The sequence below is a fragment of the Tursiops truncatus genome, chromosome 13 (assembly GCF_011762595.2).
Source record: "Tursiops truncatus isolate mTurTru1 chromosome 13, mTurTru1.mat.Y, whole genome shotgun sequence".
NCBI lineage: Eukaryota > Metazoa > Chordata > Mammalia > Artiodactyla > Delphinidae > Tursiops > Tursiops truncatus.
In genome coordinates, this window is record NC_047046.1 from 30,830,241 (window position 1) to 30,849,124 (window position 18,884).

The 18,884-nt window shown below is 40.0% G+C and overlaps 1 protein-coding gene across 5 annotated transcripts in view; it reads right to left on the bottom strand.

Moving 5' to 3' along the window:
• The window catches only part of PTPRM (protein tyrosine phosphatase receptor type M), a 747,728-nt gene that overhangs the window by 427,842 nt on the left and 301,002 nt on the right, over positions 1–18,884 (bottom strand). For all 5 annotated transcript variants that reach the window (XM_073790533.1, XM_073790536.1, XM_073790535.1 and 2 more), the window contains one exon: positions 17,945–18,060. In XM_073790533.1, coding sequence (XP_073646634.1) covers positions 17,945–18,060 — 116 coding nt within the window. The remainder of the gene's footprint in view (positions 1–17,944; positions 18,061–18,884) is intronic.

Consider the following 18,884-nt stretch of genomic DNA (forward strand, 5'->3'; position numbering starts at 1 on the left):
ACCATTCAATGGGGAAATGATACTTTTTTCAACAAATGGTGCTGGTAAAACTGGACATCCATGTGCAAAACAATGAACTTGGCTTTCATTTTATACAAAATTAAATCAAATGATCAAATACCTAAAATTAAGAGCTAAAAGTATAAATCTCTCAGAAGAAAACATAGGGGGAAATCTTCATGATCCTAGATTTGGAATTGATTTCTTAAATACAATGCAACAGGCAACAAAAGAAATCACAGGCAACAAAAGAAATCAACAAAAAAATCACAGGCAACAAAAGAAAAAAATAGGTAAACTTGACTTCATCAAAATACAAACTTTTGTGCATCAAAGGACACTACCAAGAGAGTAAAAATACAACAACAGAATGAGAGAAAATATTTACAAATAACTTATCTCATAAGGGATTAATATCCTGAATACATAAAGAAGCTCTACAACTCAGCAAAACAACAGCAACAAAAACCAAACAATCCAATTTTAAAATGCGCAAAGGACTTAAATAGACATTTTCCCCAAAGAAGATACAGAAATGACCAATAAGCACATGAAAAGATGCGCAACACATTAGCCATTAGGGAAATGCAAATCAAGACCACAATGAGATATCACTTCATACCCAGTAGAATGGCAATTATACCAAAAAAAAAAAAGAAAGGAAGAGAAAAGAAAAGAAAAAGAATAAGCATTGGCAAGGTTTAGTTTACTTTTTGTTACAGATCATTTTAATTTAAATAAAATTTGAAATAGTGGTTTTATATATATATAATATATAATATTATATATATATGATATATATTATATATGATATATATGCATATATATGATATTATCTATATCATATATTATATATCATAATATATGATATATATCATAATATATGATATATATATAATATGTGATATATATGATAATATATATATATGATCTCTTCATTTAAATTTCTTGTGATATCTGTAGAATTTTTCATAGCATTAGATAATTTCAAAAACATGCTTTTTAATGTTTTCCACTGTATGGCTGTAGCCATTATTTATATAAGTAGTTCTCTATTGCTACACATTTAAATTATTTATATATGTCACTATTATAAATGATCTTAGGACAATCCCTATTTCCTAAAATTATTAGGTCAAAAGGGAATAAAAATTTTAAGGTTTTTTTTTGGATGAATAACCTAAAAATCTCTATAGAGAGTTATTATCTATTTATAAGAATTGTGTTTTTTGGACTTCTCTGGTGGCACAGTGGTTAAGAATCCACCTGCCAAGGCAGGGGACACGGGTTCAAGCCCTGGTCCAGGGAGATCCCATGTGGCGTGGAGCAACTAAGCCCATGCGCCACAACTACTTAGCCTGCGCTCTAGAGCCCACGAGCCACAACTACTGAGCCCGCGTGCCCCAACTGTTGAAACCCGTGTGCCTAGAGCCCATGCTCCACAACAAGAGAAGCCACCGCAGTAAGAAGCCCGCACACCGCAACAAAGAGTAGCCCCCGCTCACTGCAACTAGAGAAAACCCGTGGGCAGCAACAAAGACCCAAGGCAGCCAAAAAAATAAATAATAAATAAATAAATAAAACCTTCCTTTAAAAAAAAATTTTGTTTTTTAATGGGAATTCAAATGGCTCCTAAAATCAAGTTATTTTCCAACTCCTTTTAAATACTACAAACAGATCAAACAGGACAGGGAATTGGCCTAAATCACTGACCTTTTCTTATTAATATTTCCAATACAATAGGGGGAAAAAATCAGCTTATCTTGGGTAAAAGATCAAATATTCAGAAGAATATATTTCTGTGGTACTGCATGCCTTTTATGGTACAAATTCATTTATCCTCTTAATCGATAGCAAATTTTTTTTTTTTTCCGGTACGCGGGCCTCTCACTGTTGTGGCCTCTCCCGTTGCGGAGCACAGGCTCCGGACGCGCAGGCTCAGCGGCCATGGCTCACGGGCCCAGCCGCTCCGTGGCATGTGGGATCTTCCCGGACCGGGGCACGAACCCGTGTCCCCTGCATCGGCAGGCGGACTCTCAACCACTGCGCCACCAGGGAAGCCCTCGAAAGCAGTTTTAAATTAAAATAATTCCCACTTTTAATATTTTGAAGAATGATAAATTCCCTATAATACTATATGAGATGCTGTCTAACTCTGACCTCTTTCCATCAGGCAAGGATGCTCCTTGAGACTCATCTATTCAGTATCCATAAGTGGATATTCCCAAAAATGGAAAATACAAACCAAACTAAGAAGATTAAGTGTGCTTAAGATAATTTAACTGAAGAGCATGTAGCACTACTAAAATGTATATTTAGAATTAGGGACGCATGGCAAAATTTAAATATCTATAAGATTAATTACTCAGATTGACTCATCTAAATTTGTGGCATCACCAGGAATTTCATGCAAGTCGAAAATCCCACTTGGAAAACGTGAGCAGAATAGCTGCCTGAAGACTGTCGACCACTGAGGCCACACGTAAGGGGAATGAGATGAGCAGAGAAACAAACCAGGAAAGGCGGGAGGGAGAGGCAGGGAGACGGAGAGAACAAAAGGAAGAGGAAGAAGTGAGACCCGCAGAGAAAGAAGGGGCGATGCCAGTGCCAGATGGAAAGGGACAGGACAGGAGAGGGGGGGCACCCCAAGAAAAGGACCAAAGACCATGGGGACAGGGACGGGGGGAGGATTAAAACGAGAACAGATCACGTGCCCAAACACCAGAGAAAGATGCGCTTCTGAGGGCCATATTCATTCTTTCCCTTTGAAATCCTGGCATTCACACTTTAATCCTGGTCTTGTTTCCTGAGGCTGAATACATTCAGCAGGTCCAACAGCACCTGTCGGTTCTGTATTAGCCCAGTTCTCAGATCACATGCGTCAAGCTGATTGGTTTAAGAAGATGTGTCATATATATACAATGGAATATTACTCAGCCATAGAAAAAGTGAAATAATGCCATCTGCAGCAACACGGATGGACCTAGAGATTATCATACTAAGTGAAGTGAGTCAGACAGAGAAAGACAAATATCATATGATATCACTTATATGTGGAATCTAAAAAAAGGATACAAATGAACTTATTCAAAAAATGGAAATAGACCCACAGAAATAGAAAACAAATTTACGTTACCAAAGGGGAAAGGTGGTGGGGGAGAGATAAATTAGGGAGTAATATATACACACTATTATATAAAAAAGAGATAACCATCAAGGACCTATTGTATAGCACAAGGAACTATACTCACTATTTTGTAATAACCTATAAAGGAAAAGGATCTGAAAGAGAATGGATATATATATATATCCATTTTTTAAACATCTTTATCAGAGTATAATTGCTTTACAATGGTGTGTTAGTTTCTGCTTTATAACAAAGTGAATCAGCTATACATATACATATGTCCCCATATCTCCTCCATCTTGCGTAATACTGAAAGGGATTTAGGCACTGAATGGGTAACTGAACAGACTGATTTTTAAGATGCCTTTTGGTCCCCAGATACTCTTCCTTATGTCAGAATTCAACAGGGAGGCAGGGAACCATGGCTGGCCCATTTTCTCTGATGCTGGACGATGTGAAAGGGCCGAGTCCCTCTCCCTGTCTGCCTCTCCCCACGACAGGGAGGACCAGACATGACAATGTGCTCAGAACCTGGGGTACCCCTGAGCAGCAAGGAAACTATGGGGAGACTGTTATTCCCGCAAAACAAAATGATGAAAATGTCCACTGGGTAGAGACAGCACCTTTGTCAGGCAGTTTTCTCTCAATTTCACAGAGTTAGAAGAGGCGGCCCTGACAAGGACTGGAGAGCTGGTTCTTAATAGCATTACAGCAGGACAATGAGGCATCAGCAAGGATGGGACTGCGATTGTTCTTTAGAATATGAGTTTCCCCATAAGAGAGGCTCCGAGTCCTCAGGACAAAATCCCCGGTTCCAGGCAGAGCTCGGCACCAGGTGTCCAGGAGTTAAAGAAACTGCTGACCCATCTTTTGTCAACTTAATGAGACAACCATAACGGCCAAATCTGCAAGGAAATGATCTTAATGGGTTAAATGCAGCTTTTTAGAAAAGCAAGAGCATCTTCAAACACGCGTGCATTTCAATTTGAGCAAGCCTGAAAAGAAGTCCTGATAGTTATTTAAATTAGACTTCCAACCTTCTTTCTGCAGTGGACTAACTCTAGGACTTCTAAATGAGCAGTAATTTACCAGCAAAAAAAGATACATATTAAGTCTTTCAGAAAGAGTTTTGCAATAATCAGAGCAATGATTGAAAGAAATTGAGGTCTGGGCAGTTAGCAGCGCTGGGAGCAAATGAATCCCATTTTGGAGCCACTCTGAGTGCAGGGGCCAAGAGAAGATACAGGAGAGCCATTCGCCCCTCCTTAGCCATACGGGTGAGGATTAAACCGCACTTTCATTTCTTTAATAGAGAAAATAGTCCGTCTCGCTCCACTTTCAAATATGCCCATTTGTAAGATACCGGTTGAAATTCTGACCACTGGGATCACTAATAGTATCAGCAGAGCCAGGAATAATTTTGTTTAAAACATTTCCTGTAATCTAAATCCAATAATAACTGAATACCTCAAAAAGTCTACTTTCTGGAGCCCATGTATTTTTTAATTTTAATAACTCAGATGGTACTGACCTTTGATTTCTATCCCATAACCAAGCTAACACAAATATTTATCAACTTGGAATACTGAACCAGAAGTTCTTATATACTGTGAATATCTATTGACACGTATTCTTCAACTGGCTAATGGGTATACAGAGAGCCAAAGTAACATATTATTCGAACATATGATAGTCTTATAGGCATATCCAAGTAAAGAATTTGATTACAAAAATTTAGAACCTCATTCTGATATTTAGACATAGTTCAATATATGTTTACAATACATGAATAATATTTAACAACCTGTGTTTAAATTTTATTTAAAAGTTCATCCAAATAATATAGGATATATATAATGAATGCAGTAATTAGAAATATCAAAAAAAAAAAAGAAATACCAATGAAATTAGAAGTTCTTTAGTCTTAAAATCTGTTGACGGGACTAATCTAGCCACATCAAACTAAGGAACCTGATGCTGACTGACATTTCCTGTTGGGTTAAAGGTTTGGGTCTGCAAGGCTAGGACTTGACCCTGTTTACTTCAAAACTGTGATAACAGCACTTGACCATGAGGAAGATGGCAGAACCTACCGAGTTGTCCATAATCTAAGAGGCAAGGCTAGTTAAACATAAACAAGAGTAAGAACGTCACTTTTCCCCAATCAATATGCCTTAAAACATACAACTCTTTTCTGAAAACATAGTTGAAAGAAGATAAAGGCGCAAGATAAAGGTTAAAAGCCCTGTAGTTCTGAATTTGAATTGTTAATACGATCTCAGGACACATTATTCTTAAATGTGTGTATGTGTGCATACGTATATATCCCAGCTCCATAGGATGGGAAGATCCAGAAACAATAATGAGTAGGAATAAGCAACTCTGTGATCAGATTGTAAGTTCTAATTACCAGTTCCCCCTGAAAAAGAACCAGCGCTCCTTGGAGAAACGGCCAATTCTAGGTCATTAAGGTGGAAAATACAAGCCTGGAACATACGGTTACACCACAAAGCAAGAAAGCCATCGAGATGGTCCAGGTCAGGTAAATCCCACTGTTTAGGGGTGGAAGATCTGAGCAGCAATAAAGATAATAAGTGCGATGGATCGAAACTCATCAAATGTGTTTATATCCACAGGTTGATGATGACAATGATGACATCAATGACAATAATACTAAATAACCCCTTTGGTCACTTGTGAACTACCAGTGAACTACCTCACTATTTTTGACAATTTGCTTAAAAGGACAAAAATATCAAGTATCAATACCACCTTCCCTTTACGATTTATATACCAGGATACCCAAATGGTTGATAATGGGAGAGCTTTTTTCTTTTTAGAAGTACTCTAGTGACTAAACAAAGAAGGACTGAGAATGGGACAGTTCTGCAACCCTGAATGAATTAATGACCCTAGGAATGATCATCAGTGGCTGATAACATCACAAAAGGAGACATAATTTGCAAGAAACACAGCAGTCAGAACACGTTAAATGACGCTACCATAGGGCAATAAGCAAAACTCAAAACACGGGAGGACTGTGCAGGACAAACCCACTTTCCACAACAATAACAACCATCACAAATGGAGGGAAATGAACAGGGAGCCTAAAGATAAAAAGGACTTAAGACACTCACCACCCAATTGCAAAGTGTGAACTTTACTGCAATCACAAATGAAACAACTGCTAAAAGAAATAAAGTTACAAGACAGCCAAGGATATATGAACACTGTTTTCGCAGGGCATACACGGTGATTATTCTATTTTTTTTTTAAGAGCTCTTATCTTTTAGAGCAGGGGTTTGAGGCTGAGTCCATCCTGCCACCTGTTTTGTACAGCTCGCAAGCTCAGAATGTTTTTTACATTTTTTAAATGATTGAAAAAAAATCCAAAGAAGAATAGTATTTTGTGACAATGAAAATGACATGAAAGTCAAATTTCAGTGTCCATACATAAAGCTGTATGGAGAACAGCCACATTCATCCATTTTTGTGTTGTCTGTGGTTGCTTTCCTGCTACAATGGCAGAGATGAAGAGCTATAACTAAGACCCTGTGCCCTACAAAATTTACTATCTGGCCCTTCGCAAAAAAAGTTTGCCAACTCCTGTTTTAGAAAACATTTACAAGTTACATGATATGATGACTAGGACTGCTTCAAAATCATCAGAGGGGGAGCAGGTGGACACACAGAGGAAGTAACTTGTCACATATTGTTGGTTTTGAAGTCGGATGCTGGGTATATTGAGTTCATGACATCATTCTGTCTACCTCTGTATACATTTATAATTTCTATAATAAAAATAAAAATAGGAGTTTGGGATGAATATATACACACTACTCTCTATGAAATAGATAACCAACAAGGACTTACTGTGTAGCACAGAGAACTATATTCAGTATTTAAAAAGAAAAGAAAAAATATAAATAAAGAAAATAATTCTAAGAAGCAATTAGAAGGAAATCTCTCGTTTTTGTATTTTTGAACGACTACTTTAACCATCATAATTTCCCCAGGAAAAATAGATGGTTTTGCTGCTGGCTTATAAATACTCCAAAGCTATAGGAATCAAAGAACCATTTTGTCCAGGTGTCATTCACCTCCTGCAAAAGCATCAAGTCACTATATTGTAAAGATGCCACCACAGTAGAAGAAAAAATGCAATTTGGGAAAGGGGAGCAATATGCCAGGGGTAGCAGCCCCAAGCTGTAGCAACATTTGAATAACTATTATAATAATCATACACCCAGACATGGAAAGTGTATACTACACTATTCTTGAATGAAAGCAGTCATCAGCTTCTAAACCTTCAGGATAAACAGAAACTCCATTAGTTTGTCACTTGTCCTTTGTGCTTAGTGGACATCACTTCTTATCACAGAAAAAACATAATTTTCTTTTTCTTTTTTTTGCGGTACGCAGGCCTCTCACTGTTGTGGCCTCTCCCATTGCGGGGCACAGGCTCTGGATGCACAGGCTCGGCGGCCATGGCTCACGGGCCCAGCCGCTCCGTGGCATGTGGGATCTTCCCGGACTGGGACACGAACCCGTGTCCCCTGCCTTGGCAGGCGGACTCTCAACCACTGCGCCACCAGGGAAGCCCTCTTTTATTTAAATAAATTTATTTATTTACTTATTTATCTATCTATCTATCTATCTTTGGCTGTATTGGGTCCTCGTTGCTGCACGCGGGCTTTCTCTCGTTGCGGTGAACGGGGGCTACTCTTCATTGCGGTGCGCGGGCTTCTCATTGCGGTGGCTTCTCTTGCTGCGGAGCACAGGCTCTAGGCATGCGGGCTTCAGCAGTTGTAGCACACGGGCTCAGGAGTCGTGGCTCACGGGCCCTAGAGCGCAGGCTCAGTAGTTGTGGCGCACGGGCTTAGTTGCTCCGCAGCATGTGGGATCTTCCTGGACCAGGGCTCAAGCCTGTGTCCCCTGCATTGGCAGGTGGATTCTTAACCACTGCGCTACTAGGGAAGTCCAAACATAATTTTCTTACACTTGGACAATAGCCAATTCCCTTTGCTTTGAACAAAGGGAATGAAGGGTTGCTTTTTTATACGTAGGAGAGATACAGAAGAGAATAACGACCTGCTTTATAATTTCAAAGTTCATTCTCTATAGGAACCACTTGACTGCCACCGTGTGCCTGTCTCAGAGGTCTCTGGCCTTATCCCAGACAGGGTCCCTCTAGGACTACAAGCGGCATGCTTTGTTTTCCATTCCATTTCTCTGGTCCTAAAGACATTTTTGAAATCAAAACCCATCAAAAATTGTCGTGTTTCTTCCCTCTCTCTTTTCTAGGTACATAATTCCAGGTTACCAGACTGAAAATCTCCTAGAACTTTCAAGGTTACCTAAAGCAGATATGTTTACCTCCTAGTGAAAACATTTTCCATTTTTTCTCTTCCCCTTCCAAAAAGAAGAGACAGAAGAGGAAAAAACCAGAGATTCTAACAGTGTCCAAACTCTCCAGGACCCTCACTCCAAGGCCTGCATCACTAACAGGAGACAGAAGAGACAGTGTTTAGTATTCTCAGCCCTCAACCACGGGACTTCCAGAGCAGGGCTTTCTCCACCTTCCCTTCTCGTGACACAGCTGTGGATTCTTGGAAGCAAGAGAAACAAATGAACCTTTTGATGAATATGAGAAAAAAAACAGAACAAGTGCTTTTACAGGACGCGTGGTTCTTGGGTCCAAAGCAAGCAGTCCTTAAGGCTAGCAGTTGATGCCTTTCTCTTCTGTCCTCCAAAATGAACCATCTTGACCTGCAGTTTTCACAGTACAGTTCCACAGCCTGGCCCAGAGGCCTTCAGATTGCAGTGGAGGAAAACGCTCCAGCTGCTCCTGCTGCATCCTCCTCAAAGCACCAGCTGTTTACACCTTTTTTGACTGAGACAGGTAATATAACAGAGTAAAATTCATTAATTAATTTCTCTCAGAATCCCCTCAGATATGTCCGACTCTTTCATCCATGTAAAATAAATCTTTAAATGAAGGTAATCCAAAATCATATAAGTTAAAAGATATGGTGTATGCTTTCAAGGCTGCTGGTGGTTTCAGGCTGAATGTTCAACAGTATATCATATACGTGGATATTTAACTGACTAAATAATGGATGTGATTTCAACCACTCAAAATTTTAAGGAGCCAGTGGTTCCTATAGCAACTGAAGACAGTCCTCTTTGTGTCTTCCTGGTATTTTCTTTTTAAAATTTATTTATTTTATTTACGTTTATTTTTTGCCTGCATTGGGTCTTCATTGCTGTGCACGGGCTTTCTCTAGTTGTGGCGAGCAGGGGCTACTCTTTGTTGTGGTGTACAGGCTTCTCATTGTGGTGGCTTCTTTTGTTGTGGAGCATAGGCTCTGGGTGCGTGGGCTTCAGTACTTGTGGCACACGGGCTCAGTAGTTGCGGCTCACAGGCTCAGTAGTTGTGGCACACGGGCTTAGTTGTTCCACAGTATGTGGGATCTTCCCAGACCAGGGCTCGAACCCGTGTCCCCAGCATTGGCAGGTGGATTCTTAACCACTGAGCCACCAGGGAAGCCCCCGGTATTTTCTATGACAGTAAGTGATGTTAAATTTATGCTTTGATATATAGGGCCTAAAAACACCCATGTTAGGTTTGATAAGGGAGCCATAATTTTACTCCTTTTCAAATCATTTTATGGCTTTTATATATAATTACAAAATGGTTCTGATATACAGCTGTGATGTTTTTCCCACAGAATCTGTGAAGGACACTAAAAATCACCGAGAAAGGTTGACCAAATGTACACATTCCACAACACGGAAGCCAAGGCAATAGTACACGCACATGAATAAAATTTTCATTTTAAATGTCAATAAAAGGTATCACTTAAATTACTATATGATGTTTATGAATCCATGAAGAAATGTTTGGGTCTTGTGCTATGCGAGAGGCATTACAGTTAAGGACATAGAGTCTAGACTTAGATGGCTTGGTTCAAAACCCAGACCTTGTTACTAGCAATGTGCAAATGGAAAAACCACTGAAACTTCCTGAGGCCCATTTTCTTCTTCCATAAATGGGCACATAAAAGAGTTCTCCTTGGGATCAGTTAAGGGAAAAAATGGCTAAACACACCCTAGCAGGGCACTCAGCAAACAGTGGGACTCAGCAAAAGGAGTTATAATTATTTTATTTCAAACACATCTGTTGAAGCTAGTAATGTAAATATTATTAATACAATGTACATATTCATTCATGAACCAAATTATAAAGGTCAGAGGAGCTATGAGAATCATTTTAAGTTACCAAAATCTCAGGATTTTCCTTTTTCTCTCAAAAAGGCCTAAAATTATCTGAGCTCAGAAAAGCAATGTGAGAAACTTATTAGACTGGTGAAAATGCTTTTTTCACCATTGTATAGGTCATACCCAGTTAAGAGGAATGATATAGCAAACTCTCAGTAGAAAACAATACCACTTGGCCAGTAACTAAAAAACAAAAATTAATCCCAAGTGAATATAATTTTTCAAAGAGCAAGCTTCCCAAATTAAAAGTTCATATTGAATTATATTCCATACCAAAAAAAATGAGTGGGTGGGGTTATTCATCAATTACTATGACACAGGTCTGCTGTCATGGTGAGAACTCAAGGGGACCAGCTTTATTAGACCTATATTTCTATACCATTTACTGAGGTCCAATGGCAAGAATTTTTTTTTGAAGGGGGGAATTAAAGAACAAAAATTTACAATAGAGAATTAAAAAAGCCTCGGGAAAGGTTACAAGAAATGAAGGAAAAGTGATGATGTATTGATCACATTTTCTTCGAAAATTATTCAAACTCTGCATGATACTTGCTGTATGTTCTGAAACAGCAGAAAAGACACCACCAGATTCTATCCATCCCTCTTCTCATCAAACACCATCCCTCTGAAGATGAACCACAGACCTAAAAGAAGCATTCCAAAAAGACAGTTTGTGCCTGTTTTCCTGGTCCAACTACGTACCTTTGGGACTCCCCTGCAGGAGACACCTGGTCGTTCAGGCATCTGTAAGCCATGAGCCATGAGCAGGTTTACTGAAGATTTGTTATGTGACAGGTACCCTTCTAGGTGCTGGGTTGCACCAGTGTTTTTAAGAGCGTACTTCAGAGTAATGTCATCTGACTTCCTTTTCTATTTCTGTGAATTGATGCACGTTATGAAGTCATTTTAAAATGCTATTCTGGTACCTTACTTCTAATAAACACCAAAGGATGTTTGCTAAAAGAAAACAACTCAAATTATATTCTGCTATAATGGTTCCAAGGTTAATTCAGATATTTTCATAGTAAATCTGAGAATATTTGGTTAAAAGGATAATATTTGAAATCCAAGGTCACTCAGGGAAGAAAAATGTCCAAGAGACAAAACTTACTAATTTATACATAAGCAAAAATATTTTTACATATAATTGACTTTCACTAGCAAAATGGAATTATCTATAATAAATATAATAATTGGATAGATGACTGTGTTAAAGTTCTCTTCCTCTTCTGAGCTGGTTTTCTCATTAATAAAATGAGGAATTTAATTTGAAGATTGTTCCAAATTCAGAAGTGACAGAATTTTGTGATTCTAAAAAGTGGGCCATTTAAAAATGATGGGGCCTCTAAGATCTGTTGAGAGAAAAGTATGATTTTCCAGCTTTCCTTCACCAGCTTCTATTCACCCAACAGGCACGTGTCAATCCCGGGTTTTATCAAAGCCTCCGTCCGTCGACCTTCGAAAAGGCATCTCCACTGCCTCCTAGTTTTCTGCCATTTGTCCTGAGGGCCGAAGCGCCTTCATTTCCACCCACTTCTGAGTTTGATGTGGTAGCTGAGTGCTGTAGATTAAATGTTTGCATCCCCGCCAAATTCATATGATGAGACCTGCTCCCCACTGTGATTGTACTGGAGGTGGGGCTTTTGGAAGGTATTTAGGTTTAGATATGGTCGTGAGAGTGGAGCCCCCATGACGGGATTAGGGCCCTTATAAAGGGATGAAGAGCCCAGAGGATGCAAGTGATGATGCAGCAAGAGGATGGCAGTCTGCAAACCGGGAGCTGGTCCTCTCCAAGGACATGCACGCTGGCCCGTGATCTTAGGCTGCCAGCCTCCAGAACTGTGAGAAATAAATATTTGTTGTTTAAGCCCCTCAGTCTATGGCATTTTTGTTACAGTGGCCCGAGCTGACTAAGATATGGAGTAAAAAGAGTAAGGAATTGGACTTCCTGGTGGTGCAGTGGTTGAGAATCCACCTGCCGATGCGGGGGACATGGGTTCGAGCCCTGGTCTGGGAAGATCCCACATGCTGTGGAGCAACTAAGCCCATGAGACACAACTACTGAGCCTGTGTTCTAGAGCCCATGAGCCACAACTACTGAAGTCCGTGTGCCACAACTACTGAAGCCCACGCGCCTAGAGCCCATGCTCCACAACAAGAGAAGCCACCGCAATGAGAAGCCCACACACCACAACGAAGAAGAGACCCCGCTCGCTGCAACTAGAGAAAGCCCGCGCAGCAACGAAGACCCAATGCAGCCAAAAATAAATAAATAAATAAGTAAATTTTATTTAAAAAAGAAAGAAAAGAGTAAGGAATGGAAGAGCCTCTACAATGTATCAAAATGAATTGAAGGGCAGAAATTACAAAAGTGCCCCAAACTGGACCAGATGCAGAAGAGGGCAAAGTGGGCTGTATTCCCTGGAAAAGAATGTGCACACACCATCTTCAGATTTACCAGTGTCAATATCAGCTTTGGTGATTCATTGAAAAGCTGAAAGAGGAATTATAAATATTAATTCCCAAGAGAAACAAGCCTATGGCAGAAAATAAAATTTTAAATACTTCAGAAAGAAAAATAGTAATTGTAATACAATAATATGTGGCTTAAAGGGTCAATGACTGTATAAAAATGTGTAACTCAGAAACTGCCAATCAACAAATAACATTTAAGTATAAAAAAAGAACATCTAAAATCCTATTTTCTCTTCTCAGTATCTTAAATATAAACATACTCTTAAGATATTTCAAAATGTAGGCTCCACAGTGACCAGAAAGTTGATAATACCAAGAAATACATGGTCCTGTTTTGGGTGCTTGAATTGTTTTACAAACACAGTTCATTTGAGTGTCTCCCATGGTTACAGCCCAGTTGGACGCAAAGATCATCATATCTGATAGCACGTAGCAAGTATCCTCAGCAGATTCAATGCACATCAGTTTTTTACTACATAAAAATAGTTTGATAGATGCTGTCTTCCTCCTGCACACTGTCTGGAAGGTCTTTTAGATGCTTTGCAGCTACAATAATGGAGGTTCATGAGCTGTGTTTTATTTCCTTGTTCTGTATTCTAGAAAGACCAATTCCACATTGACAATAACCTGTGTGGCCCATGGATGGATGGAGAAAATGGAAGCAGATGGGACACATCTGCTAACCATAAACATTTCTTCATTAGTGTCATCCTCAGATTTATGTGTGTTATGTGTTTGTGAAAGACTCTGACATTGATCATATTTAATCTATATTTTTAAACAATCAAACCACTGGCCACTTTTCATAGACGTGGATCAAGATGTACATGTAATACAGATGGACTTTTTTGTTGTTGTTGTTGTCAAGCTGCCTCCTGGATGTAAATTACGTAATGTCAGTTACATCCAAATCCTTCTAAAAAAGTAGTAAGGGCATATTACCTATTCACCTAGCTCGGGATAGGAGAAGCCAGCACAGCAGACTGGAATTAATCAGTGGTGAAGTAAAAGTGAAAAAACAGGGGTGTGCTATTCCCAGCTATGCCATTTCCCTTTTTGAACCTCGCCAATCCTGCACCTCAAAAGCCTCATCTATAAAAAAGAAGTACAAAACCATGGGATACACCATGAAACTCCACAAATTGCCTACAGTAGGACTCAAAAGACTGTAATGCAAATGATTGCAAATGATCACGCTTCGCAGTATCAATGTTCCTCCAATAAAGGATGTATTATTTATTTCTAAATCTTGACTTACTATTGGGAAGATTCAAATGATAGAAAAACCTAAACATTTTTTTATTCAGTTTTTTGCCTGAATCTTAGAATTACTTTGAGGATCCAAGGGAGTTCAGATGCAGGAAAGCTTTTTTTTTTTTTTTTTTTTTTTTTTTTTGCGGTACGCGGGCCTCTCACTGTTGTGGTCTCTCCCGTTGCGGAGCACAGGCTCCGGACACGCAGGCTCAGCGGCCATGCCTCACGGGCCCAGCCGCTCCGCGGCATGTGGGATCTTCCCGGACCGGGGCACGAACCCGTGTCCCCTGCATCGGCAGGCGGACTCTCAACCACTGCGCCACCAGGGAAGCCCAGGAAAACATTTTTGAAAGTGTTAGAACATTCAGGTAGGAAGGAAGAAAAGTCCATATTCATACCTCCAAGACTAGAGAGGCCTGGTCTAGTTTTCCAGGTCTGCTTCTCCCCACAACTTGTAAAGAATTGCCTGAAGCAAAGGGCCAGGGCACAGGCAAGAGAGCAGAAGGACTCTGTGAAACCATCCCCTGCCACAAATCCCGATGGCTGCTGGAAACCATCTCACACAACACAGGTTAATAGAAGCCATCCTTGCAAGCGAAAGACCCTTTTCTTATTTCATCAGCTGCTAATGAAATAAACATCTCCCCCCAGAATGCCTATCTAAACAGAGGAAATAAATTATTGAACACTAAAATTATTCTAACATCACAAAGACTCACAAACCACATAGCAGGCTGAGTCCAGGACAAACTCGGTGTCACTTAGAATTTCAAAGTCATCCCAGTGCTGTCTTACCCTCAGTCCCTTCTTGACACGACCCTTCTTGAAAGCTGCAGGACAATATGCAGTCATTGATGATAAGAAGGGCAAGAGAAGACGGGGTAATTGGCAAAGAGAGGCATTAATGGATTGATTGGGAAACAATTTATCAACACTATGATTAAATTTAATAGAATGAAACAAGACAGACCTGGTAGGTGGGAAATTTATCATGAGAGTCAGATCGAGGCTACCCCAGATCAATTAAATCAGAATCCGGTGTAGACCACACTTTTTTTTTAACTCTCCATGTGATTCTATAGTGGAATCAGCATTGGGAATTCTGCATTTAGACCTAATGCAGAATCTAATTCTGCAATTAGAACCTTTTTGCAAACTGGTAGCTAGCTTTCTCCCTACAGCATGACGGATTCTCTAAAACAAAGTCTCCCACTTCTTAAGAGGAAGGAGTTAAAGATCCCAACCCCAAGGAAGTGCTCAAGTGTAAGCAGGACCCTCCCAAGGCCTGTAAATTCCTGCAAATGTCTAAGACTGCTGAGACAAAAGCTTAGTCTTTTTATTGTAGTCTCTCAAATAACATTAAAACAAATATCAGGGACAAAAAAAATGCTTTCCATGAAAAAGTAAGATTTCTGGAGATAAATCAAAGATGACGAGGGTAGTTTCACTTTTTCATTATTTATTTTAAAAAATTTTGGTGGGGGGCTTCCCTGGTGGCGCAGTGGTTGAGAGTCCGCCTGCCGATGCAGGGGACACGGGTTCGTGCCCTGGTCCGGGAGGATCCCACATGCCGCGGAGCAGCTGGGACTGTGAGCCATGGTTGCTGAGTCTGCACGTCCGGAGCCTGTGCTCCGCAACGGGAGAGGCCACAACAGTGAGAGGCCCGCGTACCGAAAAACAAAAAACAAACAAACAAACAAAAACAACAACAACAAAAATTTGGGGGGGGTATTTTCATTTTTAAAAGGAAGGTAAGGCATTGTGAAAAATGCCAATTAAAAACGTCTGTCTCATCAATTACCATACATACATATGTAGCCAAACTTGATCAAATGTAATACGAAACAAGCACTAACTGAAAAAAGAATTCTCAAGCTCTAACATCAAGAAGCTAAAATAACTGGGACGTAGGATAAAAAAAAATTTGAATACCGAAGACCAGGGTCAAGCACATTTTTCACATACTGCAAAAAGCTCTTAAAGTAGTGATTACAAAATTTTTAGAGCGAAGGAAACAGTAAAGATGAATTTGGACCTAGAGATTGTCATAGTGATTGAAGTAAGTCAGAGAGAGAAAGACAAATATACGATATCGCTAATAACGTGGAATCTAAAAAAATTGTACAAATGAACTTATTTACAAAACAGAAGTAGAGTTGTAGCTGTAGAAATCTTACGGTTACCAAAGGGGAAATGTGGGGGAGGGATAAACTGGGAGATTGGGATTGACATATACGCACTACTATATATAAAATAGATAACCAACAAGGACCTACTGTATAGCACAGGGAACTCTACTCAATACTCTGTAATGACCTATATGAGAAAAGAATCTAAAAAAGAGTGGATATATGTATATGAATAACTGAATCACTTTGCTATACAACTGAAACTAACACAACATTGTAAATCAACTATACACCAACACAAGCTAATTAAAAAAATAAAAGCACTCAGAAAAACAGAAAATAAAGATGAATTTGGTACATACCATTTCAGTCCTCTGCACACATTCCTCTCTCCTGGCCTGGGGACTCTCTCATGGGGACAGTAGGATATGAGAAAAGAGAGTGACATCAGGGTAGAAGGTGGAGGATTATGTGCAGAGGACCCCAAAGCATTTAAGAAGCCTCCTTCAGAATGTATTCCCCATTTGTCAATACATTGCTGAGTGATCTTGGGATAGCACATTTCGCTGTTTTTCATTTCCCCCAGAAATGGAGTTAGAAAAGTGACCACTGACTTCAGCTGTGATGATTAAAAGGAATACGGGATTTAAAAATAATAGAGTGTCAGGCAAGTGTGACACATGACAATTGTTACTACACGGCAGAAGGAGACACATGATAGGTGGAGAGTGACATATATCAAGGAAAATTCGGCACGCGTGGAACAGGAGCCCAAGTGGAACGGAACAGGTGCAGAGAAGGGTTAGAACATAACGCAGCTCAGTCGCAAACTAAAATAAGTAAATAATCAACCAAACCAAAACAAAACCCGCAATAGAATCTGTAAGGAAAGGGGGGTAAAATCAACACTAGTCAAGGTGGAGAACAAGCAGCCTATAGATCAATGCGCAACAAGAAGCAATAAGAATAAAATTGGAGAATTCTACGGGGGAAACCAAACCCAGAGTCTAAAGAAGTGGGGGGCATGCTGGTTAGGGGGGACAGGTCACGTACTCCCGCTCATTTGGTCAGAATTCCTGAAACCCTTGATCTGTCCATGAAACTACTGGCCGTGCAAAATACAGATGGTGGAGTTTGAAAGACAATAAAACGAGACACACAAGTTATGATGACCCTAAAAAATGTCTGCTTAAGTGCTCAAAGGTAAAAGGTGTGCTATTAATTTATAAGTTTAAGCTTATTGCTGCGGAAATGAAAATTACAGAAAGGCCTATAAACTTGTGTGTGTGTGTGTGTGTGTGTGTGTGTGTGTGTGTACGTATGCTTCTTTGGGTTTTTTTCCAGAGGAAGAGTGGGGGAAAGGTACTGTATTTTGGACTCCAACATACTGCTCCAAAAGTAATTTGGTAACCAGATCTTCCAAATGAGATGGCTAAGCAAAAGCAAAGGGAAAAACCAGAAATTCACAACAGAGTTTGTGGAGAACAACACTGAGCTTGTCTAGAGCTCTTTGTAATCTGGCTACTTACTGCGGAAGAAGGAAAAGAACTGGGGAAACTGCTCAGAGCATCCATCTCCCGTAGGGGCCTGACACTGACCCGATCTCTGGGGCGCTCCCCAGGGGACACGCACTCTGCCCGCTGGACTCTCTCTGAACCATGAAAGTGAGTTACTGTACCTGTAACCAGAGCCTGTCGCCGGCCACAGTCCTGCCAATGGCACTGCACTGGAAGGCGGCAAACTGGCCCGCGTTGACCTCCACGTTCTGAATCCGCAGGAAGTGAGGCGTTCTGGCTGCACAAAGAGAAAGAATTAAACAGGTTAAAAGTCGAGATCTGAACTCATAGGTGTCTTTTTTAATCTATCTGCAATTTCTGGCCTTTCCCTTTTGTTTACCTTTGAAGGAAAGAATGCCTTTGCTTCTAAGAGCTTTAAAGATTTCATTAGGATTGTAAAAGAGATTCTGGAAGGCTCTGGTGTGTTCTGCAACAGCCGGGCATTCTGGGATAGAACCAGGCCGAAAGAAGATACTTTATTGTCCCTGCTGTGCAAATAATCATAGCTCAGCAGCCTTCTTGTAATAACAGACCTGTATTAATAAAGATTATACTGAGGCCTAATTGATGTTTTGAACAAAAACATATTAGATATTTATACTAGCAACATGAAAAGAACAGTAAGAAGTTAAATGCTGCTGCCAAGGAAACTTTTTAAGCCAAGTACAGAGCTGTGAGTAATATATATTTTAATACAACTCATTGGTATGCAGCATTACTCGTGTAATCTTTCCCAGCTACCAAAAATACTATCCCCATAGACAGATTCTGTGAAATTACGTTGGGACTGCTATAGCACGGCGGTGTTGGCAGATCCGGATTTCCAATTCGAGAAGAAAGAATGATTCCAACTGCTAAACAGCATTAAGTCTCATAACATACATCGTCCATAAGGGACAGCTGTTTAAATAAAGGATCACTCTGTTTGACCTGAGAAGCACAGACCCATTTCCACAGCACACTGAAAATGCGTGTCAGGACCTGGAGTGACAGGTCAGGAATGAAATTTTATGATAACTTCTACTTTTAGGAAAACATTCTCTTATCAAAACAAGGATAGAG